This window comes from Pongo pygmaeus, chromosome 1 (genome assembly GCF_028885625.2).
Source record: "Pongo pygmaeus isolate AG05252 chromosome 1, NHGRI_mPonPyg2-v2.0_pri, whole genome shotgun sequence".
NCBI classification, from domain to species: Eukaryota; Metazoa; Chordata; class Mammalia; order Primates; family Hominidae; genus Pongo; species Pongo pygmaeus.
In genome coordinates, this window is record NC_072373.2 from 186,231,543 (window position 1) to 186,256,390 (window position 24,848).

Genomic DNA, 24,848 nt, shown 5'->3' on the forward strand with positions numbered 1-24,848 from the left:
CAGGGAAGCATTCCCCACCTAAGTCAGACTCCCCTTTTCTGTCCTATTATAAAAGTTTATGTGTCTTGTTGGAACCTTTATTACAGTTCCTTTGAGCTTAAGTCTCTTGGAGAAAGCTGTGGAAGCTCTCTGAGGACGGTATTGTGCTCTGTTGCTATATATGTGCATATAGCCTGGCATGTAATAGGCTCTCGTTAAATGTTTGTTGTGAATGAGTCAGTGTGATTCCAAAGCCTGCACTCTTCCATCATATTACAGTAGAGTGAAGACTGATTTGACGAAGGAAGATACAGGAGCCAGGATGTTGGGTGCACCCCAAAGAGAAGGTTCTTTGGGCCTTAGCTCTGGAGGCTGGAATTTCAACCTTCTCATCCTTTTTTTCCCTCTAAACATCAGAGAAGAGAAGGGCTTCATCTGATTCTAAAGGTTTTTACTTTCTTCCTGGGTGATCTTATCTACTCTTAGTTTCTTGTACCACTCATCTACTTCTTAGGATTCTGTCTCAGCTCAGACCGCTGGTCTGAGCTCCTAGCCTACACCTTCCCTGGGTGCCCTACCTATGGCCCACTGAAGGCCAGGTGGGTCCTTCTTGCTGATTTCCTTCAGTGTTGTTTTGCAAATATGTTTACATGTCTCTCCTTCTAGCCTGGGAGCTCCTTGAGGGCAGTGGCTTGGTCTGCTTGATCTGTGTATCTCCAGCACCTAGCACAGGGCTTGGCACATGGTAGTTCCTCAATAAATGGGTGTTACATGAACAATCTAATGAAGAGGGAGGGGGATCTGGGATGAATGTTTTGAACACCCTTCTTCTTTTTCCCAGGGGGAAAGAAAGTGAAGGCGTGTATGCTGTGTGCAAGCATGCATATACCTTTGTATGTGAGGGGTGGCTGGGTGGGTGGTGGTGGCGGTAGTGCCACATGCTCAATAAAGGATTATATTTTAATTTGGAAAGCACTTTAGAAACTTAAAGTGCTTTGTCTAAGTGCTGACTGCTATTAGTGTCTCCTTTTTATTAGGAAAAAGGACATGATTTTTCTCTTTTATCTTCAGGCCTGTCCAACTTCTGAGAGTCAAACTTAGCAAAATGCCTGCCCCTTACTGAGGACTAGTTACATGCCAGGTTCAAAGCTTTGGACTTGAAACACAGAATTCTGCTTTGCAGACTGGTTCTGACACCCCTGAGGGGATTAGCCCTAATAGCTCAGTATCAGGAAGGGGGGTGGGAGAGACAGGGTCATTTGACATAGTTCAAGCTGCAGTCCCTAGCCCCTCCTCTCTCCATCTAGGCCTGGGTGGGAGAACATAAGAACTTACACTGTTTTGGGGAAATGGAGGAACATCCCAGTGGTTATCAAAACTCACTTGTTATATGATATGAAGGGCCAGCTTCTGAGAGAGGATTGGGGAGGAATGGCCCCAGGGAGTTGGGTTTGGTCAGCTATCACCAGGGGCGGTAGGACCAAGAGGCAGAGACATCACAGCTGCTGGACCTGGTGCTGTTAGGAGCCATCAGAGGGCTGGGTTAGAGGGAGGGTGTGTGTGTAGCAGTAGCAGAGGGAATTCTGGCGCAGGAGGCCGTGAGGGAGAAACTCACCCCTGTGCCTTACAAGCGCCTTTGAGGGCCTTGCTGAAAGAAAAGGTGACATCCCTCCACGTGGAGATGATTTGGTGCAGCAGTGGTGGGAAGTCTGGAAGGCCCCAGCTAAGCCCTGTAGTTGGGCCTCTCTGTTTGGCTTCTGCCCCAGGCTTCTTTCCTGAGGAACCACAAGATGGACCAGCACCCTGGACTGTCTCTGCCAGCCCTGGATGTGGAAAGCTCTGCCCATGACTGAGGCACTGGGAGTGGGGCTTTGGCCCAGCTGGCAAGTGCCCTGCAGTCCCTGTTTCCTGATCGGGTCCTGATCTGGGGGAGCTAGGATGGGGGTGGGTTGGGGGGAGTACATTGAGCCAACTGCCTTAACTGAATTTCCATACCTCCTGTTGTTAATTATAGAGATGTAATAATGCGATTAGTGCACGATTAAAAAAAATCTCTGATATGATTACCATGGATTTAATATCACATGATATATCATTATATCGTTATGCAGTGACAGATGTAATTGAAATACACTTATTGGAGCCGGGGGTGGTGTTTCATTCAATCCCCAGCACCCCGGGGAGGAAAGGGCTGGCTAAAAAGAAGCGGTGGGAGAGGAAATTGTAATGAAAACAAAGAACTCACAATGTAGCTCTCACCCTGGGCAGCTGGCTCAGACTGACCTGCTGCCTTAGACTCTGTGACAGTGCACGTGGAGCCCCAGACAGGCCACCCTCTTCTGCAGGGACTGAGGCAGCATGGTTCAGGAGCTACTTATCTTATTCTCAACCCAGAAACTCCGCTGTCCCCAAGGCCCCTCTGACTCAGCAGTGAAGCCAAGAAATCTGGGAGCAAGAAAGAGAAAACTCCACCTGAAAATACTTGGGACCATAATACTTGGGATCAAACTGAGCTGGTAGCTGTCTTCCACTCCCGGGACCCCCAGTACCAAATGCTGTGGGACCTAGACCTGTGGCATAGCCCCTGCCTTTGCTGTAGTGGTGGCCCAGCACACTAGAGGCAGCCATCGCGTTGGAGGCAGTGAGCAGTAAGGTTAAGTACACAGAGACGATAATTATCCCACTCAGGTTCCGTTGATGAAGAGAGGCAGCAGCAGCTCTGGGGCCCCTGAAGTATGTTGGTAGCCAGAGAACACTGTACACACAACAGAACTGCCATCTGGGGTTAGGGAGGATGGGCTTGTGTCACCTGATGCAAGTGTCCATCCCTTTGCTGCTTTAGCTGTGCGGGTCAAGCCTCTGCTGGGCCCGAGGAATGGGTTGGGGGATATATATAGGCTGAGAGTACAGAAAAGGAGGGGACAGCAACAGTTCCCTCTTCCTTAAAACAGGCAACTGAGCCCCCAGTTCCAAGAATGGCTGTGGGGTGGGCCATTGCTGTTCTGCTGGGCAAGAACAGCTATGGTTCCTGAAGGAGACTGGGTAGGATTGGCAGGAGTAGCAGCTCCGGAAACCAGGCCTCTAGGCTTGGTAGAATTATACCTGAAGAGATGTCTTTTCTTCCTCTCCACTTCTCCTCTCGCTTCCCCTTTTCTCAGTGGAGACTACTCAGAGACAGCAAATACAACCCCCCAACCCCCTCAAGAACCTCTCAGCATAATGGGAGACAAAAATCCATGTTACAGATGCCATTCACAGTATGGGGGATTTAAAGGAGGGATGAGCCAGGAAAGACTATAAAGGAAGGTACTTTTTGAATTGAATGTTGAAAGAGGAGTGTGTGTTCAAATTAGGACAAAATGTGGGAGAAGGCAGAGGGCGTTCTAGGCAGGCTGAAGGAACTGCTTCATCAAAGTCTTGAAGGCATGAAACAGCAATCCCAGGACTTGGTGGGCAGTAAGGAAGAGGAAGGAATCAAGATTGACCCCCACATTTCTGGCCTGGTAGACAGGTAGATGGTAATAGCTTTCACTGCAATTTGGGAGCCCAGAAGAAGAAGCAGTTTGAAGAGAAGATGTTGAAATGAGCTTTAAACATATTGAGAATCAAGTGTCTGTGTGAAATCCAGGGGGAGATTCGAGGTAGGCAATAGAATATATATGTCTGACACTCAAGTGGGGGTAAGAAATACAGATTTGGAAATTAGAAAGGTTGAAGACAATGGACTTGAGGAAATCACCCAAGGAACCCAAGGAGAGTAGTAGCATGTAGAAAAAAAATAGGAAGGGAGAGTGCAGAGTGGGTGAGTACACAGATACAATGACCAAAAGCAGAGGAGACTATACAGGAGATTGTGGGGAAAATGGCAGAGAGCTAGGAAAACTGAGTAGAGTGTCAAGAAGGGAGAAGGGTTTCAGAGATGGAGCAGTCTGCAAAGTGGCGAAGGCAGGTAAGAATCTGAAACTGTCCACAGATGTGGGGCAGCAAGGCAGCAGCTTGACCAGACTGCAGGGAGTGAAGGAGTGAAGGAGGAAGGGAGTAGAGGCAGTCTTGAGAAGTTGCTCGTTAACAGGAGAACAGCAGTAGCTGGATAGGATGTGAAATGCATATAGAACTTTAAAAATAGTCTAAAACTTAGCATAGGTTTCAGAGAGCCAGGCAGTGTTTTAAGCACTTTACAGACAGTAACTCATTTAATCCTCACATCAATTCTATGGGGTGGGAACTATTATAACCCCCATTTTACAGAGAGGAAACCAAGACACAGAGAAGTTATGTGAAAGTGATAGAAATCTAAGCATATGCTTGAATGTTAATGAAGAAGCCAGCAGAGAAGAGGAGGTTAAGGATTTAGAAAGACAAGAGATACTAGATGGAGCAAGGGCCTGAGGAGGTGGGAAAAGGATGGCCTGTAAAGCACAAGTACAGGGTTGGCCTTAGACAAGAAGTGTAGTGTCTCCCCTGTTAGAACAGGGGAGGTGAAGGAGCAGGTGGGGAAGGATGCAGATGCATTTGTAGATAAGGGGCATGCAGAAAGAGCTCTGCCTAGTGGCTTTATTATCTTTGTGAAAGTAGGAAGGAAGTAGGGTTGGTGAGTACCATTGAGGGTTGCTAAGGTTGTGTGGTCTTGGATCTGTAGTAACCATTTTCTGTATATAAGAATTACTTTTTCTGGCATTGCTGAGCTCAAGAGCAAGTGTGGAGAAACGGAGTCATGGTTGGGGTTTTCCAGAAAAGGTGTGCTCTAGGACAAGTGGGCAGGGTGTTGAAAATTGGGGGATGGGTGGTTGAAGTGATAGATTCAAGGGTTCAGGCTTAGTAGAAAAGTACTGAAGCCCAAAAAGGGGACAGACAGACTAGGGGCGGGGGCTGGGAGGAAGCAAGAGCAGAGGGAGAAAGCAAACAAAAGCTAGAAGGTTAGAAGGCTGGGGCCAGAGTGGAATTCGTCCTTGTGAGATTTCAGAGGGAGGGCAGTTCTGGGTGATAACAAGGCTCAGGGGGTGGCTGTGGGGAAAGATGACTGAAATAGGTAGAGGAGAAGGTCATTAGAGCACAGGGAGTCAAGAAATTGAGAGGCAACATCCATGGCTGGGTTATCTTGTAGATACTGAAGTTACCCAGAGTGATGATGATTTGGAATGAAGTCCCAGAGGGAGAGGAAGAATAGTCTAGAAGCAGCAGGAAAGCATTTGAAGACATCTGCAGAGTATATCCAGGAGTGAGTAGGTATTGGCTTGCCAGTTAGTGTTGCTGCATAACTGATCACCCTGACACTTAGTGACTTAAAATAACAAATACTGTATTATCCCTCATGGTTTCTGTGACTGAGGAATTCAGGAGGGGATAGGTAATGTGGTTCTGGCTCAGGATCTCTTGTGTGGTTATATAGTCAGGCAGTGGCTAGAGCTGGTACAATGGTCAGAGCAGTTGGGGGCTGGCTGGGCCTCTCTCTTTCTTCACCGAGTCTCATGGCTTCTATCTGTGTTCTCTCTGCATGGGTTAGTTTGGGCTTCCTCACGGCATGGCTACCTTGAGGCAGTCTCACTACTTAACACAGCAGTCCCAGACTGCAGGGAAACTTTCCAGTGATTGAGGTGGAAGCTGCCTAAGCATTTTTGCAGTAGTCTTGAAGGGCAGGGATGGTGACAGAGACTTAGTCTTGATGGTAGGCATGTCAAAGTCACAGTGAAAGAAAAGCGTGTGAGATGGGAGATAGTGTTGCAACCCATCACAGGAAAATACACTCTGCCACAATTGGTGTTAGGCTGAACCTGGAAAAGCGTTCCCTGGGAAAGGGAGAGGGAACTGTATTCTCAAAGGCAAGGTGCATTTTGAGCAATGGCACCAAGAATATCTGGAGGTAGCAGTGGGAGTGAGTAGTCCTGGGTGATCTCAGATATACCTGGAGGAAAGTACTGTCATCCCATCTCGCAGTACAAGAAACTGAGGCTCAGAGAGGTTTAATAACTCATCCAAAGTTATAGTGCTAATAGCTGGCAGAACTGAGCCTTTCTATGAGGCATGGGCTGCTGGGTGTGCCATAAGTATATGTGGCATACTCCAGCCTAGTGTTTACCTGTGGCCTTAGGTATTTGGCTCGCCAGCTGTGGAAGTGTTGGTCAGGATAGAGAGTTAGGTAGTATTTGTGTCTGCCAGACTTTCTCTTCCCTGTCCTCTGGAGTATCACCATCACAGCTTCATCTCTGTTGAGGGTTAGGGGAATGGCAGTTGGTTTGATTTGATTCCTAGTCTTGAGCAATCTCTTGCAGGGTGACAAGTCATCCAGAGGTATGGTTAAAGGCCTGCTCCTCCTCACCTCTAGGTGGGCTGGATAGGCTGAATGTGCTAGCACAGGCTTCGAAACTCTGGGTTTTCTGAAAGTTGCAGAGCAGCCTATTCTGTCTGCAGCCTGAGCTGGGTTCTAGTGGTTTAGCCCAACCACAGCCCTTCCCACTGTGTGTCCACTCCACTCTCAGGGTCCTGGTAGGTAGTATATGGGTGGGCAGAGACACCGTAGCAGCTGCTGAGGCCTCTTTCCTCTTTGAAGGATCTGATGCTGCAGCTGATGAGGGCTACTTCATCTATTAAACCCAATACACTTGTCGCAGCTGCTAAGCCCCCATAAGCCGCCGGGCGCCGTGTTTGTGATGGGACTGACAGTGCATGGAGGAGGCTGATTATACACGATTCCATTTCGCGGGCCCAGCAATGTAATTTCACAGGGCGATCAGCGTTTGCATGTAATAGCAGGCTGTGCTGAGGTGTCAGAATATTAAAGGCGCTAATGGCAAAGCTCCCTGTTACACAGGGGGCCACCCGCCGCGCCTACAGCAGGGCTATGCGGCAGGCCCGTCGCAGATGGCTGGCCACTAAGCTAATGGGGCAGCAGCCAAGGCGGGCAGAGCCACGAGAGGGGAGAGCCAGCCGGGAGCAGCTCGGCACCTGCTTCCCTGCGCATGGAAATTGCAGCAGCCCAGGGGAAGGGAAGCTTGCATGCCTGCCTGGCACAGGGCTGAGGTGGTTTGGCTTGGTAGGCCCAGCATCTTTCACCTCAGCCAGCTCCACCTGTCCCTGTGGCTCGCATCAGTACCTGCCCTGGACAGGACTCAGGAGCTCCTCAGTCATCCTCCTACCTGCCCCACCCTCTGGCTGGGAACCCCAGGGGCTAGGTGCTGACTGTGCATAGCTGGGCAGGTGGACCCTGATGGCTGAGAGAGATGCAGCCAAAGAAGTGGCACCCAGAGGATTTGGAAGCAGCTTTGGGAAACAGGCTCGGGCACAAGCTCTTGGAGAGAGCTCTTAAAGCAGATTCCTGCCCCACACTGATCAAGATCAGAAAGCTTCTGAGCCCCATACCCCCATTCCCCCAAGCTGGCAGGAGAGGGAAGGGAGCAGTGAGAGGGAGCAAGCAGGAGTAAAGAGATGGACACAAGGCCCCTTGATGCCATGTTGCTGCCAGGTATGCAGAGTTGAGAGGCAGTGCCTTAAGATGTGGCTCCCCTCTCTAATTTGGCTGTCCCAGCCACACCCAAGCCTTTATTGTGCTTGCTCATGCCACTTTCCTTTGTCTTTGCTGTGCCTTCTGTCTGGAATGTTGTACTCCCCTGCCACCTGTCAAACCGTCCCAGCCTGCCAGTACCACTCCCTCCAGGAAGCTTTCCTAGCCTCCTCCAATCTCACCGGGATCTGCTTGTCTTCATTGGCCCCTGTAGGGAATCCAAAGGGCTCAGCCTTACTGATCCTCCTGCTCTGATGGGTCTCTGAGTGCCAGCCTTGGCTCCTCAGCTGGAATCTCTGAGACCTAGCCCATGACACCTCACCCTGATCGGGACTCCCAGGAAGGTCTCTGCTGAGATTTGTAGACAGATACAATCTCTTAAGGAGGGCGAATGGAGGGAGCAAGTAATGGAAGGGTGGCAGTCACCTGAGGGCAAGTCCGATGCATTTGTAGCATGCCAGCATATGTGCGCTTGGGCCACTCCATGGCCTGCATATCTTGTGGGGAGAGGCATGGGCTTTAAAAGTGAGTGGTGGACACAGATGACTACAGGTGCAGAGGGGTAGCAGGTGTGAGGATCCAGACCATATGTTGGCAGGAGCACAGGTTGCTGTGGGACCACCTATGTTTTGTGGGCAGCTATCTGCGTCTGTTGGCTGTGCCTAAGCAGTACCCAAGATGGCAGGAGCTGGGGGAAGCATGAGGTGCTGGGCCCTGGTACTATGCCTAGGGTGGCCCCGTGAGGCTGGTGGTCACATCTGAAGGTTAGGCTCTGCAGGTGCATGTGTTAGTACCTGGGGAAGCCGTGCCAGGGCTCTCAGCAGGGCCAACAGCGGGAGAGCCCAGGCTGAGGGAGAGCAGTTTTAATTAACCGTTTTTAATATCATTTTGGACTTTGGCTGGTATGTGAAGGTCCCGCTGGAAGCAGCATTTGTAAAAATTAAATCCCTCTTATTAGGAGCTTGGCAGACCCATGTGCATGCGCCACCCCCTCCCCCGCCCCATGCCCCCCCTGAGGAAGTGCTGGATGAGGCCATGTCATGGCAGCAATTGGTTATCACGCCTTATCTGGGAATATGAAACTGTGTGGCATGACACCCGTGGCCACAGTGGAGATGCCAATTCATCTTGCCCTCGCTCTGACAAGCCAGACTGCCCTTCCTGAAAGGCATCCGTCAGGCGGGACTGGGTTGCCGCCTTGCCTGGCACCTCCGCTTTCCTGCCAGGGGCCCAGCTTTCCCTGGTCCAGCCTGGCCCTCCTGGGCTCTGCTGTCCTCCGTCCCCCTTTCACACGTCCCAGTCTGTGGAAGATCTTGGGGAGTCATAATTACAATAATAATCTAATCACGGTGACGCGGCGGGGCAAGCATCTAATGTTATCTGAAGTGGTCTTCCTGCTTAGCTGCCGTAAGACTCAGGATGATGTGCAGATAACGTTGAGCTGCCCTGTCCCCGAGCCATAAGCAGAGCAGAGGGGCCTCGGCAGCCCTGCCGCCCACCCGTCGCTTTAAGCCGGGAAGCGGCAGCACCTGCTAATGCAAGTGTTTAATATTTGATGGGCTGGGATAAAGCAGGATCACCTTCGAATTGAATTGAGTGTCAGCCGAGAATCTATTACTGAAATTCGGGTGTGATTTGACAGCAAAGTAGACGATGTTATTCTTCACTAGTTACTGCAATCTTCTCCCCGACATCACTTAAATATTTTTTTCTTTGCTTGAGTAAACACACATTATCCTTCTTTTTTCCCCCTTCCTTCTCTTTTTCCTTTTTAGAGGGGAAAAAAACCCATCCAGCTCGCCTTCTCCAGGCTGATAGAGTAGATTGTTATTTCTTTATTTGTCCTATTAAATGGAATTTCTGATCGTTTAATCCGGCCTTTGTAAGTGATTTTAAAGTACTTGAAAGGCGGCCGCCACTGCTCTCTGGCCCACTGTGCTCCAGCCTCAGCCCTGACCAGGCTCAGCGGCTCCTCTGGCTATGCACCGCCCACTGGCTGCTTCCCTCACTGCCTCCATCCCAGCTCTGCCCGGGCTCTGGGCCAGCATCTTCTTCCCTGTCCTTGAGCCTCACACTCAGCCCCTGATTGTGGGTTCAGCTGTGGCCTGGGAAAGGGTGGGGGAAGGCTGGCTGGGAAGTTGGGCTGTGGCTGGTACCTCTGCGGTCAAGGAGAATGGCTTTAGAGGGTGCTAAGGTTTAAGTACACGCTCTCCTAGCCTCCTAGTACCCATGGGGCTGGAGTGTTGGTTCCTGCAGCTGGAAAGGAAGGGTGGACACAGAATCTGGGCCCTGGGCCCTGGCACAGACACTGTGTGCCGCCTCCCATTTTGTGTTTCTGACCCTGTGCTGGGCCCTCTTCCCTGTGTGTTAGTGGGATGGAGACCTCCTGGGACTAGCAAAGGGCTAGACCACTGCAGTGCTCATCTACTCACAGCTGGCAGTCACTTTGGTTCCATCACTGGACCCCCTATCCAACTTCTGGAAACTCACCCAAGCTTCATTCTGACCACTGCCCTGTACGCTGTCCTGCCACTGGTAGAAGGGCAGCCTGGTGTTTAGGGACTTCTAAAGTGAGGGGATGGGTAATGTTTGAAGGCCCAACTAGCTACCAGGCCTACCGGGAGAAGCCCAGGATTTGGTTAGCAGGCTGAGCAAGAATTAAATCCTATTCGGCTACTTCATAGTGATCTAACCTATGGTAAGTCTCTTCTTTCTGGGCCTCAGTTTCCTCATCTGTGACATCAGGTCAGTCATGGCTAAGAGGGACTGTAAGGGAAGGCACTGGCCCTGCCCTGCCATGTGTCCCCCCCAGGTGGAGGTTGCTGGCAGCCAGGTGGTGAGGGAAGAGGATGGGGGGGGGGCAATGGAGTGCCGGGGCCTGAGCAGATCGATGCCCCCAGCACTTCCTTCCCCAGCCCCAGGAAAACAATTAAGTACAGATCGATGGGTGGCCGCTTTGAATATGCATAAGTGAGCACTTGACCTTCAGCAGAGCATCTGCTCCCCCTACCACGCACACACACACATACACACTCTCTCTCACACACATACATACACACACACGCCCCATGTACTCCCCTCCCAGCTGCTTGAGTTGACCAAGTGACCTTACTCCTCTCCTCAGTTGAGCCACCACAAAGCTCCCAGATCCTTCCATAGCCTGGCCTGCTTGTGGTCAAAAGCACCTTGACCATGGCACCTTGCTAGCCAGCTCTCACTTCAACATTTCTGTCTGTGGAGTGCAGTTTGGATGCACTGGTTTCCAAGGTCCTGCCTGAGGCTAGTCTTTGTGAACAGTAATACTGTGAGGAGGAGGCCCAGCAAAGTGCTGGGGGCTCCAGAAAGGGGAGATCCTCAGGAGAGGAGCAAGGTGCAGGTATGCCCTTGTGAGAGGAGGGCTCCTGAGAAGGAGGAGCCTAGTGAACCGGAACTCCTTAGAGAGGAGTCCTGGTGAGGGGCACCCGTTGAGGGCCAGGGACTCAGATGGGGAGAAGCCCAGGAGAAAAGGCACTCTGGAGAAGGAAGGGACTTTCTGCTGGGTCGGGGGAGGACCTGGGTGGAGAAGGGACTCTCATGAGATGGCATTATGAGAGGGATTCCTTGTTGGAAAGATTTGGTGGGTGCGGGGAAGACCTTGTGAGTGGGGTTGGTTCAGAGGGTTAGGGCCTCCGTTAACCACTTGCCTCCTGTCTTCCAGGCTTACAGCTTCGCCATGGGCTGCTGGCCCAAGAATGGACTTCTAGACATGAACAAGGGCCTCAGCCTGCAACACATAGGCCGGCCCCACAGCGGCATTGGTCAGTCCCTTCGCATATTCCCCCGGCAGCTCCATCCATCGTCCCTTGCCCGCATGCCCCAGTCCCCAGGCACACAGAGTTTCCATGGCTCATTCAGTGCCCCAACAGGGCTCTCTACATAGGTGGGGGGATGGCGGAAGGGGGGTGGAATGAGAAAATTACTGAATGGGACCACTGGAAGGCACCACTCAAAGTGGTATTTTGGAGGAGGCTGGGGTCTGGGCTTTCGGTGAGTCACAGGTGGCCTTGGACTCAGGCCAAGGTCCCCCCTCACTGGCTGCATCTCTAGTGGGCAATGTCCTCAGCGGGTGGGGACATGTCAGCTTACCCACCCCCCATGGAGTTGGAGGAGGCTGTTTAATATTGTTTCAAGTCTGTGGCCACTAAACTGGACGATCAATGGGAGTTAAGGAGATGAATTATTTAAACCTCACCAGCTTTTAATTAGTCGGGGTCCTTCTGACCGATGACTCCATCCACAGGGTATTGACTCCCCCGCAGGAGCAGCAGCCTCCATTGAGCGGTGCCTGGGTTGAGGGGGGCCACTTGGGGTACCAAATGGGGGTATACCCTCAAGGGGATTCTTGTTTGGAAGGAAACTGGAGTGGCTATGATTCCAGGCAGTTGGAGGCTCTGTTAGTTTCTGATCTATCAGTATGAATATGTTACCTGTCTGTATCTGTGTGTCTGCATATGTGTGACACCTTTAGCTGTATGTCTCTGTGTCAGACTGAGAGTATAATGTGTCCATGATTATACATGTCTGTTGGGGAGTGTGTAACAGTATATCTGTATTTTTCTGAGGGCATGAGTCTGTGTGGAAGCAGCTACCAGTCTGTGTGTGTATCTGTCAGGTGTGTCTGTTCAGTTCTGTATATCTTATTTTGTTTGCATATGCACATGTGTGCATGCAGATGCTCTCAGGTGGGGCACCTGACCAAGCATAGGCCTTGTTCCAAGTGGGGAGGGCCAGAGTGTCTCTGGGCAGTGTGCTGACATTACCACAACCTGTGAGCCTTTGGGGTCGCATCATTGTTGGGGGGACTGGAGAGAGAATACCAGGACTGAAGGACCCAGTCACCTCCTTCAGAGTAGACCCTTTATCCATTCCAGACATTCACTGGTGCCTTGTGGATGCTGGGCATGCTGAGTAGAAGTTTCTGTTCTCAGTGAGCTCACATCCTGGGAAGAGACAGGGACTGAAATAGGTGCTTGCCACCCAGGGTACTAAGGGCTGTGATAGAAAACACCTGGGTTGCCCCAAAGGTGGTTTTCCCTCTCCTCAGTTGCCAAGTAGCTTCTACTTTTTCAGTTACCTTTAACTAAGAGGTAGTGATATGGGGGCATCTCACCCCAGGAGGGATGCCCCCATATTCTTGTTGGGACATCTCAAGGGTTTCCCAGGGCTCAGGCTAAGAGGAAGTGACCAACAGGCCTGGGGAACTGGGGGTACTCCACCATAACTGCTGTTCCCTCTCATAGATGTTTCATAGATGTTTTCCAAACAATCTAGAGAAGACGCCAAACCCAGCGGGGTAATGTGCCTGGGAGGTCAGCAGGAAGTTTCCTAGAGAAGAGGACACTTGAATTGGGATCTTTGAAAGATGAATAGGAGTTTGCTGGGCAGAAAAATGGGGGAAGCATATTTTAGATAGGAGGACTCAGTAGAAAGGCCTGTGGGCATGAGAAACCCAGTGTGTCGAGGACAAGTTCAGACACCTACAAGAAATTTCCCATGACTGGAGTGGCAAATTTGGGTTAGGAAACAGCTAGAAAATAAACAGAGACATAAGCAGGGCCTTGAATGCCTGGTTAAAGGGTGTGGACTTTTCCTGCAGTTTTGAGGAGACATAGGAGGTTTGTGAGTGAGAGAATGACGTGATCAAAGCTCTGATTCAAAATCAGTGAGGCAGTTTGTGTTGCACAAAAGTAGTTCTTAGTAGGTGCTCAATAAATGCATACGGGTGGTTGAATGAATGAGTAGGTGAGTAAATGAATCAATGAAAGAGTAATGGGAAAGGGAGGAACCAAAGAGGACCAGTGAGAAGACTTGCATTGGTCCAGGGAAGGAAGAACTGGCTGGGGGCTAGGGACAGCGTGGGTTAATGCACACCACATATATTTTATCTGGGTGCCCCTTCTATCATCTGTCCCAGGGTGTGTGTGTGAGAAGGGGTTCCTTGTTCCCACTCTTTGTGCTTCTTGAGACTCAGCAATGCCCCTGTTGTCTGTTCACCTGTTGACCCTAGGTTAGGACCTCTGAGGTATCCCCTCCTTTTTCAGAGAAGAAGGTTTCTTTATCTGGCTGGGCCCCATGGGGCAGCCCAAGGCTCTGAGTGACAATGGAGTAAGGGCTTTGGAGCCAGAAGTAGTTCTGGTTCTTCCACCCAGAACCCTGCGACCTTAGATGAAGGACAGTGCCACCTGCCTCTCTGGGTTGTTGGGAAGGCTCAGTGAGTCCCCTGGGGAAAGTGTTCATGCATTGCTGGGCACACCGTGGGGCTGAAGGGGCTCCCTCCTCCGTTGCCAGCACCAGGGGCTCCCCAGGACACTGGGCTTCTTGACACTTGATCTTTGTAGTCTTTGAATGAAGAGGGCTGCCCTGCCACCTCCAGGCTGGTTCTGAGGTGTGGGTGAGGGTGCTTGGAAGGGAGGGAGGATGCAGGGCATTAATTGGGCTGGGAGAGGCGGGGAAGGGGAGGCGTGGGTTTTGAGCAGTGAGGTTAATGGCCCTCGCACCAAAGAGACAGCTTTAATGAGCTTCAGCTGGCGATGCCCCGAGTTACTGTGCGTGCTAAAAGGGTCGCGCTGTAAGAGTTTGATGTGGACTGCTTCCCAGCCCTGGGGGTCAGAGGTCAGCTCCTGTCACTGGCCACTCAGCCTGGTCCTTAGTGACATGGTGCTAATTAACTGTGTGAGGAGCTGCCAGCCTGGAGTGGGGAGTGGTATGTGTATTGGCTGGGGGGGTGAGGCAGCATTGGGTGGCTTCCAGGCAAGGGTGCTGCAGATCCCACAGCTGAGCCATGTCCAGGGTCTGCTCAGTCCTCCTGCAGTGCCACAGGGGTGTGGCATGGGTGGTGTGGAGGTGCTGAGAGAGCACGGAGGCAGACTTGGGGTGACGGGTGTGGGGAAGGGGCTCAGGTCATAGGGGAGGGGGCTACTAGGATGGTTGTGCGTGGGAAAGCTGTAGGAGTGTTTTGGGCAGGGGAGTTACGTGGTCAGTGTTGGCTTCAGTCAGAGGATGCTCATAGTTTGTAGGGGAAGGACTAGTGAGGAGAGACTGCAGACAAGGAGGCTGAAGGGGAGGGGCAGCAAGGTAAGCAAGAGTGCATCGGCCCTGGAAATAGAGGTAGGACACCAGGTAAAACTTTCTTTCATTCAGTACACACTACCTTGGACCTACCATATATCAGGAACCATGGTAGGTGCTAGAAATGTATTGGTAACAATGGCAGACACAGTGCTCTGCCCCCACAGAGCTCACAAATGGAGTTGTGGGCTTGGCCCTGGGGACTGAGGGTGAAGTCAGGTTTAGGGATGGCCAAGGAGGGTCCGGAGGTGGTGCAGCACTGGACAGAAAGGCTGCTGGAGGCTTGTCAGCGTGACATCATAGTCAGGGGAGGGCACTTCCTACTGGGGTAGCGGATTTGGCCTTGGGAGCCTGGTGAACAGCATGGTGCCAGAGCAGGTTGTGGTGAGTAGGGCCTGCACGCATCTAGAACTGCTGACTCCAGGGCTGCCCATGGTCTCTGTCAGCATCCTTAGTTTGGACCACAGGCTCTGAGAGAGGGCAGCCTCCACAGGGGACTGCTGAGTGGTCCTTCATTCATTTCAGCAAAGGGGCAGTAAGCACTCACGTTATTTGGAAGCACTTTATGTTAACTAATTCAGTTTTCGCAACAGTCTTATGAAGGCAGGCATCATCATTCCCATTTTATAGATGAAGAAACTGAGGCTCAGTGAAGTGAACTGCCTAAGGTCACACAGCCAGTTGGTTGAGGAGCCAGGATTCAAACCCAAGCCCATCTGAGTGCAGAGCCTGTGTTGTTATCACTGCGGAACTATGAAGCACCCTTTTGGTATTGGGCTTTGCGCTACCAATAGAGACGATGTGGAAGAAAGCAAGCTCGCTTCCCTCATTTCCCTCAGTGTCAAGTGAAACATGCAGGCCTGAACAGAGCTTCGGTAGCAGCAGCTGAGGAAGAAAGCAAAGGCAGCATCACCACTCCCTCTCTGCTGCTACAGTCACCCTGAGCCAGGGACCTGCAACTGTTGGCATCTGACCTCCTTCTGGCCCTGACGGTTCTTTGTGATTTCAGTTCTCTACCTCATGGCCCAGGAAAGTTCTGCTAATCTTCCAGGGGCCACCTCCTCTGGGAATCACGCCTGGCCCTCCCAGTGTGAGTGTTCAAAACACACACTTGGGCCCTATTATAATTTGTCAGAGATAATGATCTGGCCCTACGTACTTGGGTTCTCTAAGGGCAGGGCCTGGGCCTCCTTCCCTTCTTTTTTGGAAATCTGCACAGGAAATGTCAGTAAAATCTCACCTGCTATTGTAACTTGGAGGCCCCACAGACTACTGCTGGTTTCAGCTGGCTAGGAGAGTAACTGGAACCTTCCCTGATGCCCAGCTGGGTGGTCCTGCCTAGGAGCTTGGCCCCTCTGCTCTGGGATGGAGAAGGAGCCCGCTGAGGCTTGTGGTACAGGTGGCATGGCCAGAAACCAAGTGGACTCTCAAGAGCTTGCTACCCAGAACTGTTTGGCAAGAGAGCTGGTCTGGCAGGTGGCAGGGTGGGGGCCTGGGCCCCAGGGGGGCAGTGGGCTGGCCTGTGGTCTCCCCTGAAGGAGTGGGGTGTCTATCAAGAGTCCAGTCAGAACGCATTAGCTCTGTGACACGGATCTCATTAGTGCCCGTGAGAGGTGTCACTGCGGGAGAATCGTCGGCTCAGGGAGACGCTTGTACCAAAAGGAAGAAAGGACAGTGACAGCCTTTTCTCTGCCGCCTCTGCCGCCACGCTCACTGGGCTGCCCGCCCTCCTCCTCGTTGCGGGGGGGTGGGGGTGCTGGCTAATGAGCTCGTCTGCAGTACAGCTTTGCCTTCCCTCCTTGAAGTTTCCCAGGTCCCTCTGAAGACCTCGGGCCCAGGATTAGCACACACCAAACGCCAGCTCCCCTCTTGCCCAGCAGGGAGTTCCTTCTGATCACCCTATTCCTGCTGCCATAGGCAAGGAAAGGGGGTGGTACCAAGATAGAGCCACTGTGGCCTGGGGGAGGGGGCCTTGCACCTCTGGGAAGCCTCAAGCCCCTCTGCATCCCTTGACAGAGTGACCATGTCCACCTCTCTGCAGAGGGTTCTTGCTTCCCAGAGCTGCAGTCTTCTCCTCCCATCCCCTTTCTCCATGACATCTAGCCTGGCAGTGTCCCCATTCCTGTGGGGGACCCGCACTCAAGGCAAGGAAGAATGTGAGGACTTTGGCTGAGGGTTTAGGAGGTAGCATTTAGATCTGATAGGATGTGGGACTTTCTGGCTCAGCTAGAGAGCCTCAGAATCAGCGAGATTCATGAAGTCTTCTGGGCTTCAGATGACCTGAGTGGTGATGCATTCATGTGAGGCCTCTACAGACCTTGATGTCCTTCTCCCCATCTGTCCCAGAGAGGTACCTTGCCCGCTTCCCCCGGCTTTGGCCACCTTCAGGGCTGGGAGGGGAGGAGTCAGCCCAGCTGCCTTATGGGGAAGGGCAGAGCACAGTAGAGTGTTTGCTTCCCAAACACTACTGCCCCCTCCCATCCAGTTCTTTCTGGTGTGGCCCTAAGAAAGTGAGAAGCCAGGGAGATGGATGGTCATGAGAAGGGTTAACTCTCCCGTCATTGACAGGGTCTGCACTGGCCTGCCTGGATAGTGCCTGGGGAGAGGGTGCTGGCTCCTTCCTCGCTGAGCTGACCCCCTTGGAGCCCCAGAGACATCTGAGGAATTGGTTCTTGCCAGACACCAGACTATTCTTCAGTAGCAACCATAGATGGAAGAATGGCTAGATGGATGGGTGAGTTGATGGACAGATGGATGGAGGAAGGTTCTGCTGTATGTATGTATGTATGTGTTATGTGTGTTTGATTCTTCAGGAAGTACAATCTTTGTTTCCCACCTTCCTAGCCCCAGGCCCCGTGCTCGCCTCCCCTTGTCTCTCTCTGTATCTCCTGTCAAACCATCGCAGACTTAAATGACAAAGAAATCAGAAAGACAGATCAATGCCGGCCAAATTAGCACTTGCAGATAGACTGTGCAGGGATGTCAGCGCCCTGACCCCTGGTGATCTTGCAGCCTCCGCTGCTGATATTATGCAAATTGCATCCATCTGGCAGGACCCGCGTGCTGGCTGCGCCTACTCAGAGGAGTAATGGGCTGGGGGTGGGAGGGAGTGTTAGAGCAAGAGTCAGTGAAGTGTGTGTGCATGTGTGAGCATGTGTTTGAGTGTGTGTGAGGGCATGCGGTGCCCACCAAGCACTGGGCGGTGATTGAGTGATTGACAGGGCAGATAAGGGACTGCATTGGATTCCTTTGGGCTGGGGGATTAGGAGCAGCCACAGATGGGAGATAACCTGACTTCATTTCAGTTTATTTTCCTCCTTATCCCCTCTCCCCACCTTCACTCCCCGAAAACACAATATCTGTAGTTTGTGTTTTCATCAATATTTGCAAGTCATTACCACTGGTTTAAGGTGAGAGACAATGTCAGGGCCCAGACTAGGCCAGCCCCTCCCCCAGTTCCTGGTACCCTGAGAATCAATCCCTAGAGCGGCACAGACAGCCTTCACTCCAGTGGCGTTCACAGCAGCCCCTCCTTTCAGGCCCACAGTACTCATGGGACAATCCACACCTCATGGGCCAGCCCTGCTGACCTACCCCATCTGACCTAATGCCAGCTGACATTCCTTAAGCTGGGCCCTGCCCTTCCACCTGCAGGTACTGTGGGACATCCCTCCCTATGCTTTGGCTCCAGCATAGGTGCTCTGTCTTCAGTATTAGCTGTGCCCCCTGGGGCTGCCCCTACCCTTCTGCAGGGTTCTGGACCCTTCCTCTTAGCTCCTCCCATCCTGGACACTACTGACCAGGCCTAGGCCCCACTGGGCAAAGTGGGGCCTGTGGCCTGCAGAGAGGGGAATTTGTTTGGTCTGGTCTGAATCACACCAGTGTCATTCTACGTTTGCTGAGGGCCAGGTATTAGTACAGAGGGCTTTATATCTGTTCTCTCATTGAATTCTCAAACCCCGTGATAAGGGCTGTCATCTCTACTGGATGTGAGGAAACTGAGGGTCCAGAAGGTTGTCATGACCGATTGCTGCTCAGCAAGGAAGTGAGAGAGCAGGAATTTGAACATATCTCTCCTAGTCTAGGGTTGGAGTTCTTCACCACCGTGAGTACTGCTTTCCTTCCATTCCACCAGCTGCAGACACGCGACATGTCACCACGCCTGGATCCATTTAAGAGAGCCATCCTTGTACCGTAGGCAGAGAAGTTCATTCAGCTACTAGCCTGTGAACACAGACCCTGACTCAGACCTCCTACTAGGCTAAACCAGCCCAAGCCAGGCAGAACCAGGCCAAAGGGGACTGGAATCAAATAGGCCCTGCTCTCAGGAGCTGTGTGTCTGAGACAGTTGGGCTGTAGCAAGAAGGACACACAGAGGACAGAATGTACCCAGCAGCTGAGCCAGTGCAGGAGTGTGTCCCAGCACACGGCCTCCAGGCCCATGTAGCTCAAGGAGGGGCTGGTGTAGCCCAAGCCAGCCTGCTGTGGTGGCTGAGGGTATAGCTGTCCCAGAGGCCCCTCCAAAACTGGGTTCCTGCTGTACCCTCCCACCAGGCAGGGCTGGGAGCTGGGAGTGCTGGAGACATGTCCGGGGACACGTGTGCAAGGGGAGCTTGTCCTAATGAGGAGAACATGGCTGCTAGTTAGGCAAGGGGCGGGCGGGGAGCCGCAGAGCTGATTGAAGGCAGGGGCAGGGGTCAGACAATTAGGCCCAGATCCTGCCGTTTGATGTGAGTTCTGAGGCCTCAAAGCCTCCCTTCAGCCGGCTCCCTCCACTCCCTCCTCTCCCTCCTCTCCCTCCTCTTTCCTTTCTTCTTCTGCCCAAAGGCAGGAAGGATGGAAACGCTTACACTCACTGTTACTATTATTAAACCCTGCGGCAGGCCAGCCAGACCCCAGGATTCCTGCCCACAGGGGGCACCCTAGGCCCCCAGGAGGTTCCTTGGGCCCCAGAGGGAACATCTGGCCAGAGGCCAAGGCCAGGCCAGCTGAGCCCCAGGGCAGGGTATATCTGCCCCTCTTGCTTCTGAGGCAGGAGAGTGAATGGGGCCTCCCAGCGGGAATTTGGGCTCTGGACTCTGGGCTCTCGGGGCCATATCCCAGGCCTGCATTAACCATCACCTCCTGCAGCCGCTTAGTTCTTTTCTATCCTGGCCTGGGGCTGAGGGTTGAGGGCGTGATTCATTCACGCTCATATCCCATCACACAGTGATCTGCAGCAGTCACATCAAGACCTTTTGCCACAAGATGGAGATAACGTAGAGTCTTGCAGCCCCACAGCACTGTCACACACCCCAGAGCAGACCCCCACACCAGATATCATAGCTACACATACCATCACAGGCCATACCCACAGGGTCTTGCACATAAGCACCTACTGTCCCCTGCCACGGGGCCCTGAGTTCTTAAGCCCCTCTCCCAGAATAGCTAAGAATAGCAGTTAGATCTTATGTCCAGGGCTGGGGGTTACCAGGCCCCTTCCAGTCTCCCACCCTAGGAAATAAGCCTAGAGAGTTGGTAGTGACCAGGGAGTGGGAGGAAGCTGGATTGGGGGGGGAGGGGGCAGCAGTGGGGAGAGGGAGGGTGGGAGCAGAGATAAATGTTAGCTCATTTCTTCCGTAATTAGTTACTCCCTCATCCCCGCGTTGTAATTGTGAACAAGCTGTAATGTTTAATTAGTCTGTAAATGAAACCCCAATTTCATAATGGCCTGGCTGACAGGGCTAAGTGAGCAGGGGAGGAGGAGGAGGGGACTCTTCCTTCCCTCCTGCAGGGTAGATGCAGGCTGTGGGATCACCTCCTTTTCCTTTCAGCCCCAGTCTGGCCTCTGTGGGGGGAGGCTATGTGATGGGGTTCAGTCCTATACTCTCGCTGTGAATATCCCTTCCATGGGCCCATCTTACCAGAGGAAGGGGAGAGGAGGCTCTCAGGCATCCTTTCTGCCTCCCCGTCACTCTTGGGTTGGGATAGGACAGTCAGCCCAACCCAGATGCTTCTGGTGGGAGAAGCTGACTCCGGTGGCCAGGCCTTGTGATCTCCGCAACGATGATGCTTCCTCCCTAGAGGCCTTTGCTTGGAACCTGGCACCTCAAGATCTGGCCCTATACACCGAAAGGAGCCGGTGATTGGTTTAGGCCCCTCCCCGACCTGTCCCGTCCCACTGCTAGGCGGGATCTAGCGCTGCGCTGGGCCCTTACTCTCTGCAGGGATTATCACTGCAGCCTGCGATAAACCGGAGCTGCCGCAGGGGGGAGCCCCTGGCCCCGCGGCTGCCTCATTGGTCTTTCCCTGTCTCCCCCACAACATCCTCATTGCCTGCACACGCCCCCGCCCCGCCTGCCGCAGCCATAAATCTCAATTTACGAGGGTGGCTCTGGGTGGGGGAGGGAGGCAGCACCGCTAATGATGGCTCCTCAGCCGGATTTTTCTTGTTGCACAGTCATAAATTTTTAAGAACAGCATGGGCAGCACGTTAGCGAGTTATGGAGGCTGCCTCCGTGCTGGCTGCCTGGCTCCAAGAGAAAAGAGCAGAGGCCGCGTAGGGCCGAGGAGGTATTCTGGGGAAGGAGTGAGGCAGGGCAACCAGAGGAGTCTAAGGCCAGGGTAAGACAGGGCCAAGCAGACGGGCTAGGGCTACAGCGAGCCTGTGCACAGGACAAGGTAGTGCTGCCGGCCGCCAGGAGCCAAGGCCAGGCACGTGGGTGGGATCAGGCATGTGGGCATGCAGACCGTGGCCTTTGGGAGCCCCTGATGGATGCCTCTGCTCCAAGACTTGACACCATGATGTACAGGGAGCCTGGAGACATATGGATTTTCAAAGTGGCCACTTTGAATAGAATTCCAAACCCTGAGCATGTGCACAGTGAGGCCTCTGCCCTGGCAGAGCTGTACCTAGTTCATAAACCAGGTGCCTTTTAGGATTGTTCTAGAGAGCTAGGGTTCCTGGGGAAATGCCCACAGAGGGAGCATATCTTGATATGCTGGAGCCTGGAGCTGGGCTGACCTCATTCAGTTTAAGGCTCATGCCTTCAAGGTTGAGCGGTACTAGGTAAGTCATTCACTATGGGATGTTTCTTCATCTTGAAAATGGGGTTGATGCTGGCCTCTAACTGTCAGGCTCACTGGAAGCAAGAACTGTAAAATCCTTGGCCCATATTTGCTCCGTCATCTATTTAAATTTCTAGAAAAGTTTCTGAGGGAAGTGTCTGGGAAAGATCATTGTGGGAGATGATGGAGCCTTCCCTGTGTTCAGTCATTCATTCAGAAAATGTTTGCTGAGGTCTTCTGGGTTCCCAGGCCAGTACCAGGGCTTCAGAGGTGAGAGATGCTCCTTCGTGGGAGGTGAAGTGAGCACTTTTGGCTGAGGCACGTCAATCTTGCCAGCCGTGTTCCTGGTTCTACCATAGGGTTGAGGTGCCAGATCCAGCCCTGTTCTTCCATGGAAGCACCTAAGCCTTCAGGGTGCTGAGAGGCTCATGCAGGTCTTCTCACAAGTCCCCGGGCCAGGCGCTCTCCTGAGTCCCCTGACCAGCCCACTTGAGGGTTAATGCTCTTGACTACCTCAAGGGTGGGCAAGAAGAGCAAGTAGGACTCCTGGAGTCCCTGGAGGAGGTGGGCCTAGCACGAGGGACAGCCTTAGAAGGCCACAAGCACAAGATCAAGAAATCACCAGTTGCTCAAGTCGGCAGAGGTAGTGGGAGTGTGTGTTTTGGAGGTGGTGAGTGAAAATCCTGTGTTCAGGAGGGCTCCATGGTGATCCATCAGGACAGCTTAATCATTTTGGCAGAAGAGTGTCCCCACTCTGAGCCTTGTTGGCTTAGGGGGAGTCCCCTGTCTACTTGGGCACAGACTCACAGCCTCTGTCCTCTGCTGCCCTCTCCTGCCCCCCTTAAGCCACTCTCCTCCTGCTCCCCACACTCCACACCCTTCCCTCATCTCTTGGAACCTGCCACACCTTCTTTTACCTTATCACCTTCCCATGTGGCTTTATTTTCCCCCAGAGCCCCATATTTCCACTCCGCAGCCTAATTAACTCTTCCTCATCCCTCAGAGCTCAGCTTAAAGTTTGCTTCCTCAGGGATGCTTTACCTGACTCCTAGACTTGATCAAGTCCCCCTTTCCCCGTGTACTTTTTCTCAGCACCCTGCTCTCCCCATTTATAGCATTTAATCACAGTTGTAATTAAGAAATTATTTGTTTGAAAGTTGTTTAATGCCTGTCTCCCTCACTAGATTGTAAGTTCCCTGAGGGCAAGAAATGTCTGTTTCATTTGGCTTATATCCCCAAAGCATAGCACAGTGTCTGACACGTGTAGGCAGATAGTAAATAAAATGTGCTGTATGAATTGAGTTAAATTGAGTTGAGATGGCCCTGGCCCACCCCTGGGTGCCAGGGCAGGGGGAGGCAGCTAGGGAAGTGCCTGGAGCTGAGGTGGTTCCCATTAGTCCTCATGATTAATTCACAGCCACACTGTGATAGAGTGGGCTTGTCCCCAGTCAGTGCCTCCGCTGGGGCCCACCTGTTAGCGACAAACAAACAAAGGGGATAAATAATGCATTGGGAGCTGAGCCAGGCAAGGCGGCGGTATTGAAATTAATAGGGATTAGCTGAGCAGCTTGAGGATGAAATATTTACCAGGTGGGACACGGCTTAGGAAGGGCATCCTCCCTTCCCAGAGTCCCTAGGCATAGCTAGGCCTTTCTCCAGGGCATCACTGGCTAGGACTGGGGCGCCCCAGCACCACCACTGCCACTCTTGACTGCCTGAGTTTGCAGGACAGGCTGGCCAGACAGATGAGAGCTCAGGTCCTAGCCAGTCTCCTGGCACAGTGAAGTCCTGGGGAAACCAAGATGCTAGAAGGGAACGGAGGTGGGGAAGGGTCTGAAACCTTCAGGGCTTTGGAAGCTGGAGACAAAGACCATGACAGAGTTTCAGGGCCTGGGCATGTCAAGGCTTTGGGTGGCAAATGTCAGGGCTGGAGTAGGTTTGCCTGTGATCTTGCCCCTCTTTCTTTTCCTCTAGTCCTTCCTTCCTTTTTTTCAGTATGTATTTCTTGAGTGTCTCTGTGGATAACATCTGTGCCCTCAAAGAGTTCATGGTCTAGCAGGAGGTGAAGGAGAGGCAGTTACCATATGCGGAGAATTGGCTGCTGTGGGAGCACACACAAGAGGTTCCTAACACAAAGGCGGGATGGAGGGAAGGCACCTAGAGGAAGCACTAGCAAGCCTGGGTCCTGAGAAGTGAAGGCAATGAGCCAGATGAGAATTGAGGACTTGAAAACTCAAGGTGCAAATGAGCCTGAACTTGGCCGTACAACAGGGGAGTGGGACTGATGAGACCAGAGATGTAAACAGGTCCAGAACTCAGACTTTTATAAAGGGGTTTGGATGCATTGGGAGCTGAGTCAGGCAAGGTGGCAATATTGAACTTAATGGGGATTAGCTGAGCAGTCCTGAGAGCAGTGAGGAGCCACTGGAAGTCGTGCTGGTGGTGGTGGTTTTAATTTTTGACTTTTAAACTTTTTACTTTGAATTAATTTTACATTTGTAGGAAAGTTTCTATGTATCCCTTACCCAGCTTTCCCTCATGTTAACATCTTACATAATCACAATACAGTTATCAGTACCAGAAAATTAACATTGGTACTGTGCTACATTAAAGGGCTTCTTAGGCCGGGTGTGGTGGCACACGCGTGTAATCCCAGCTACTTGGGAGGCTGAGGCACGGGAATCAGCTGAACCTGGGAGGCGGAGATGCAGTGAGCTGAGATCATGCCACTGCACTCCAGCCTGGGCAACAGAAAGAAACCCTGTCTCAAAAAAAAAAGCCTTATTTTAATTTCACCAGTGTTTCCATTAATGTTCTTTTTCTGCTCCAGGTTCGTTGAAGGGTTTGTTGTTGTCGTTGTTGCGGTTGCTGTTTTTTGAGACAGAGTCTCACTCTGTTGCCTGGGCTAGAGTGCAGTGATGTGATCTCGGCCCACTGCAACCTCCGCCTCCTGGGTTCAAGCAATTCTTCTGCCTCAGCCTCCCGAGTAGCTGGGATTACGGGTGCCACCACGCCCAGCTAATTTTTTGTATTTTTAGTAGAGATGGGGTTTCGCCATGTTGGCCAGGCTGGTCTCGAACTCCTGACCTCGTGATTTGCCCACCTCGGCCTCCCAAAGTGCTGGGATTACAGTGTGAGCCACCACACCCAGCCTGGGTTTTAAGACAGGGAGTGAAATGACCAGATTGGTGGTTTAAAAGGACACCATGGAAGAAAG

At 52.3% G+C, this 24,848-nt stretch overlaps 1 protein-coding gene across 14 annotated transcripts in view; it reads left to right on the forward strand.

Annotated features, from left to right (window-relative positions):
• Positions 1-24,848, forward strand: part of ERI3 (ERI1 exoribonuclease family member 3) — a 134,176-nt gene that overhangs the window by 96,017 nt on the left and 13,311 nt on the right. For 7 of the 14 annotated variants that reach the window (XM_054490806.2, XM_054490817.2, XM_054490841.2 and 4 more), the window contains one exon: positions 11,175-11,274. The exons of 3 other annotated variants lie outside the window; for them this stretch is intronic. In XM_054490806.2, coding sequence (XP_054346781.1) covers positions 11,175-11,274 — 100 coding nt within the window. Of the gene's footprint in view, positions 1-11,174; positions 11,685-24,848 lie in introns of those variants that run through there. 4 more of the 14 variants (XM_063665484.1, XM_063665493.1, XM_063665481.1 and 1 more) reach the window with 1 other exon arrangement.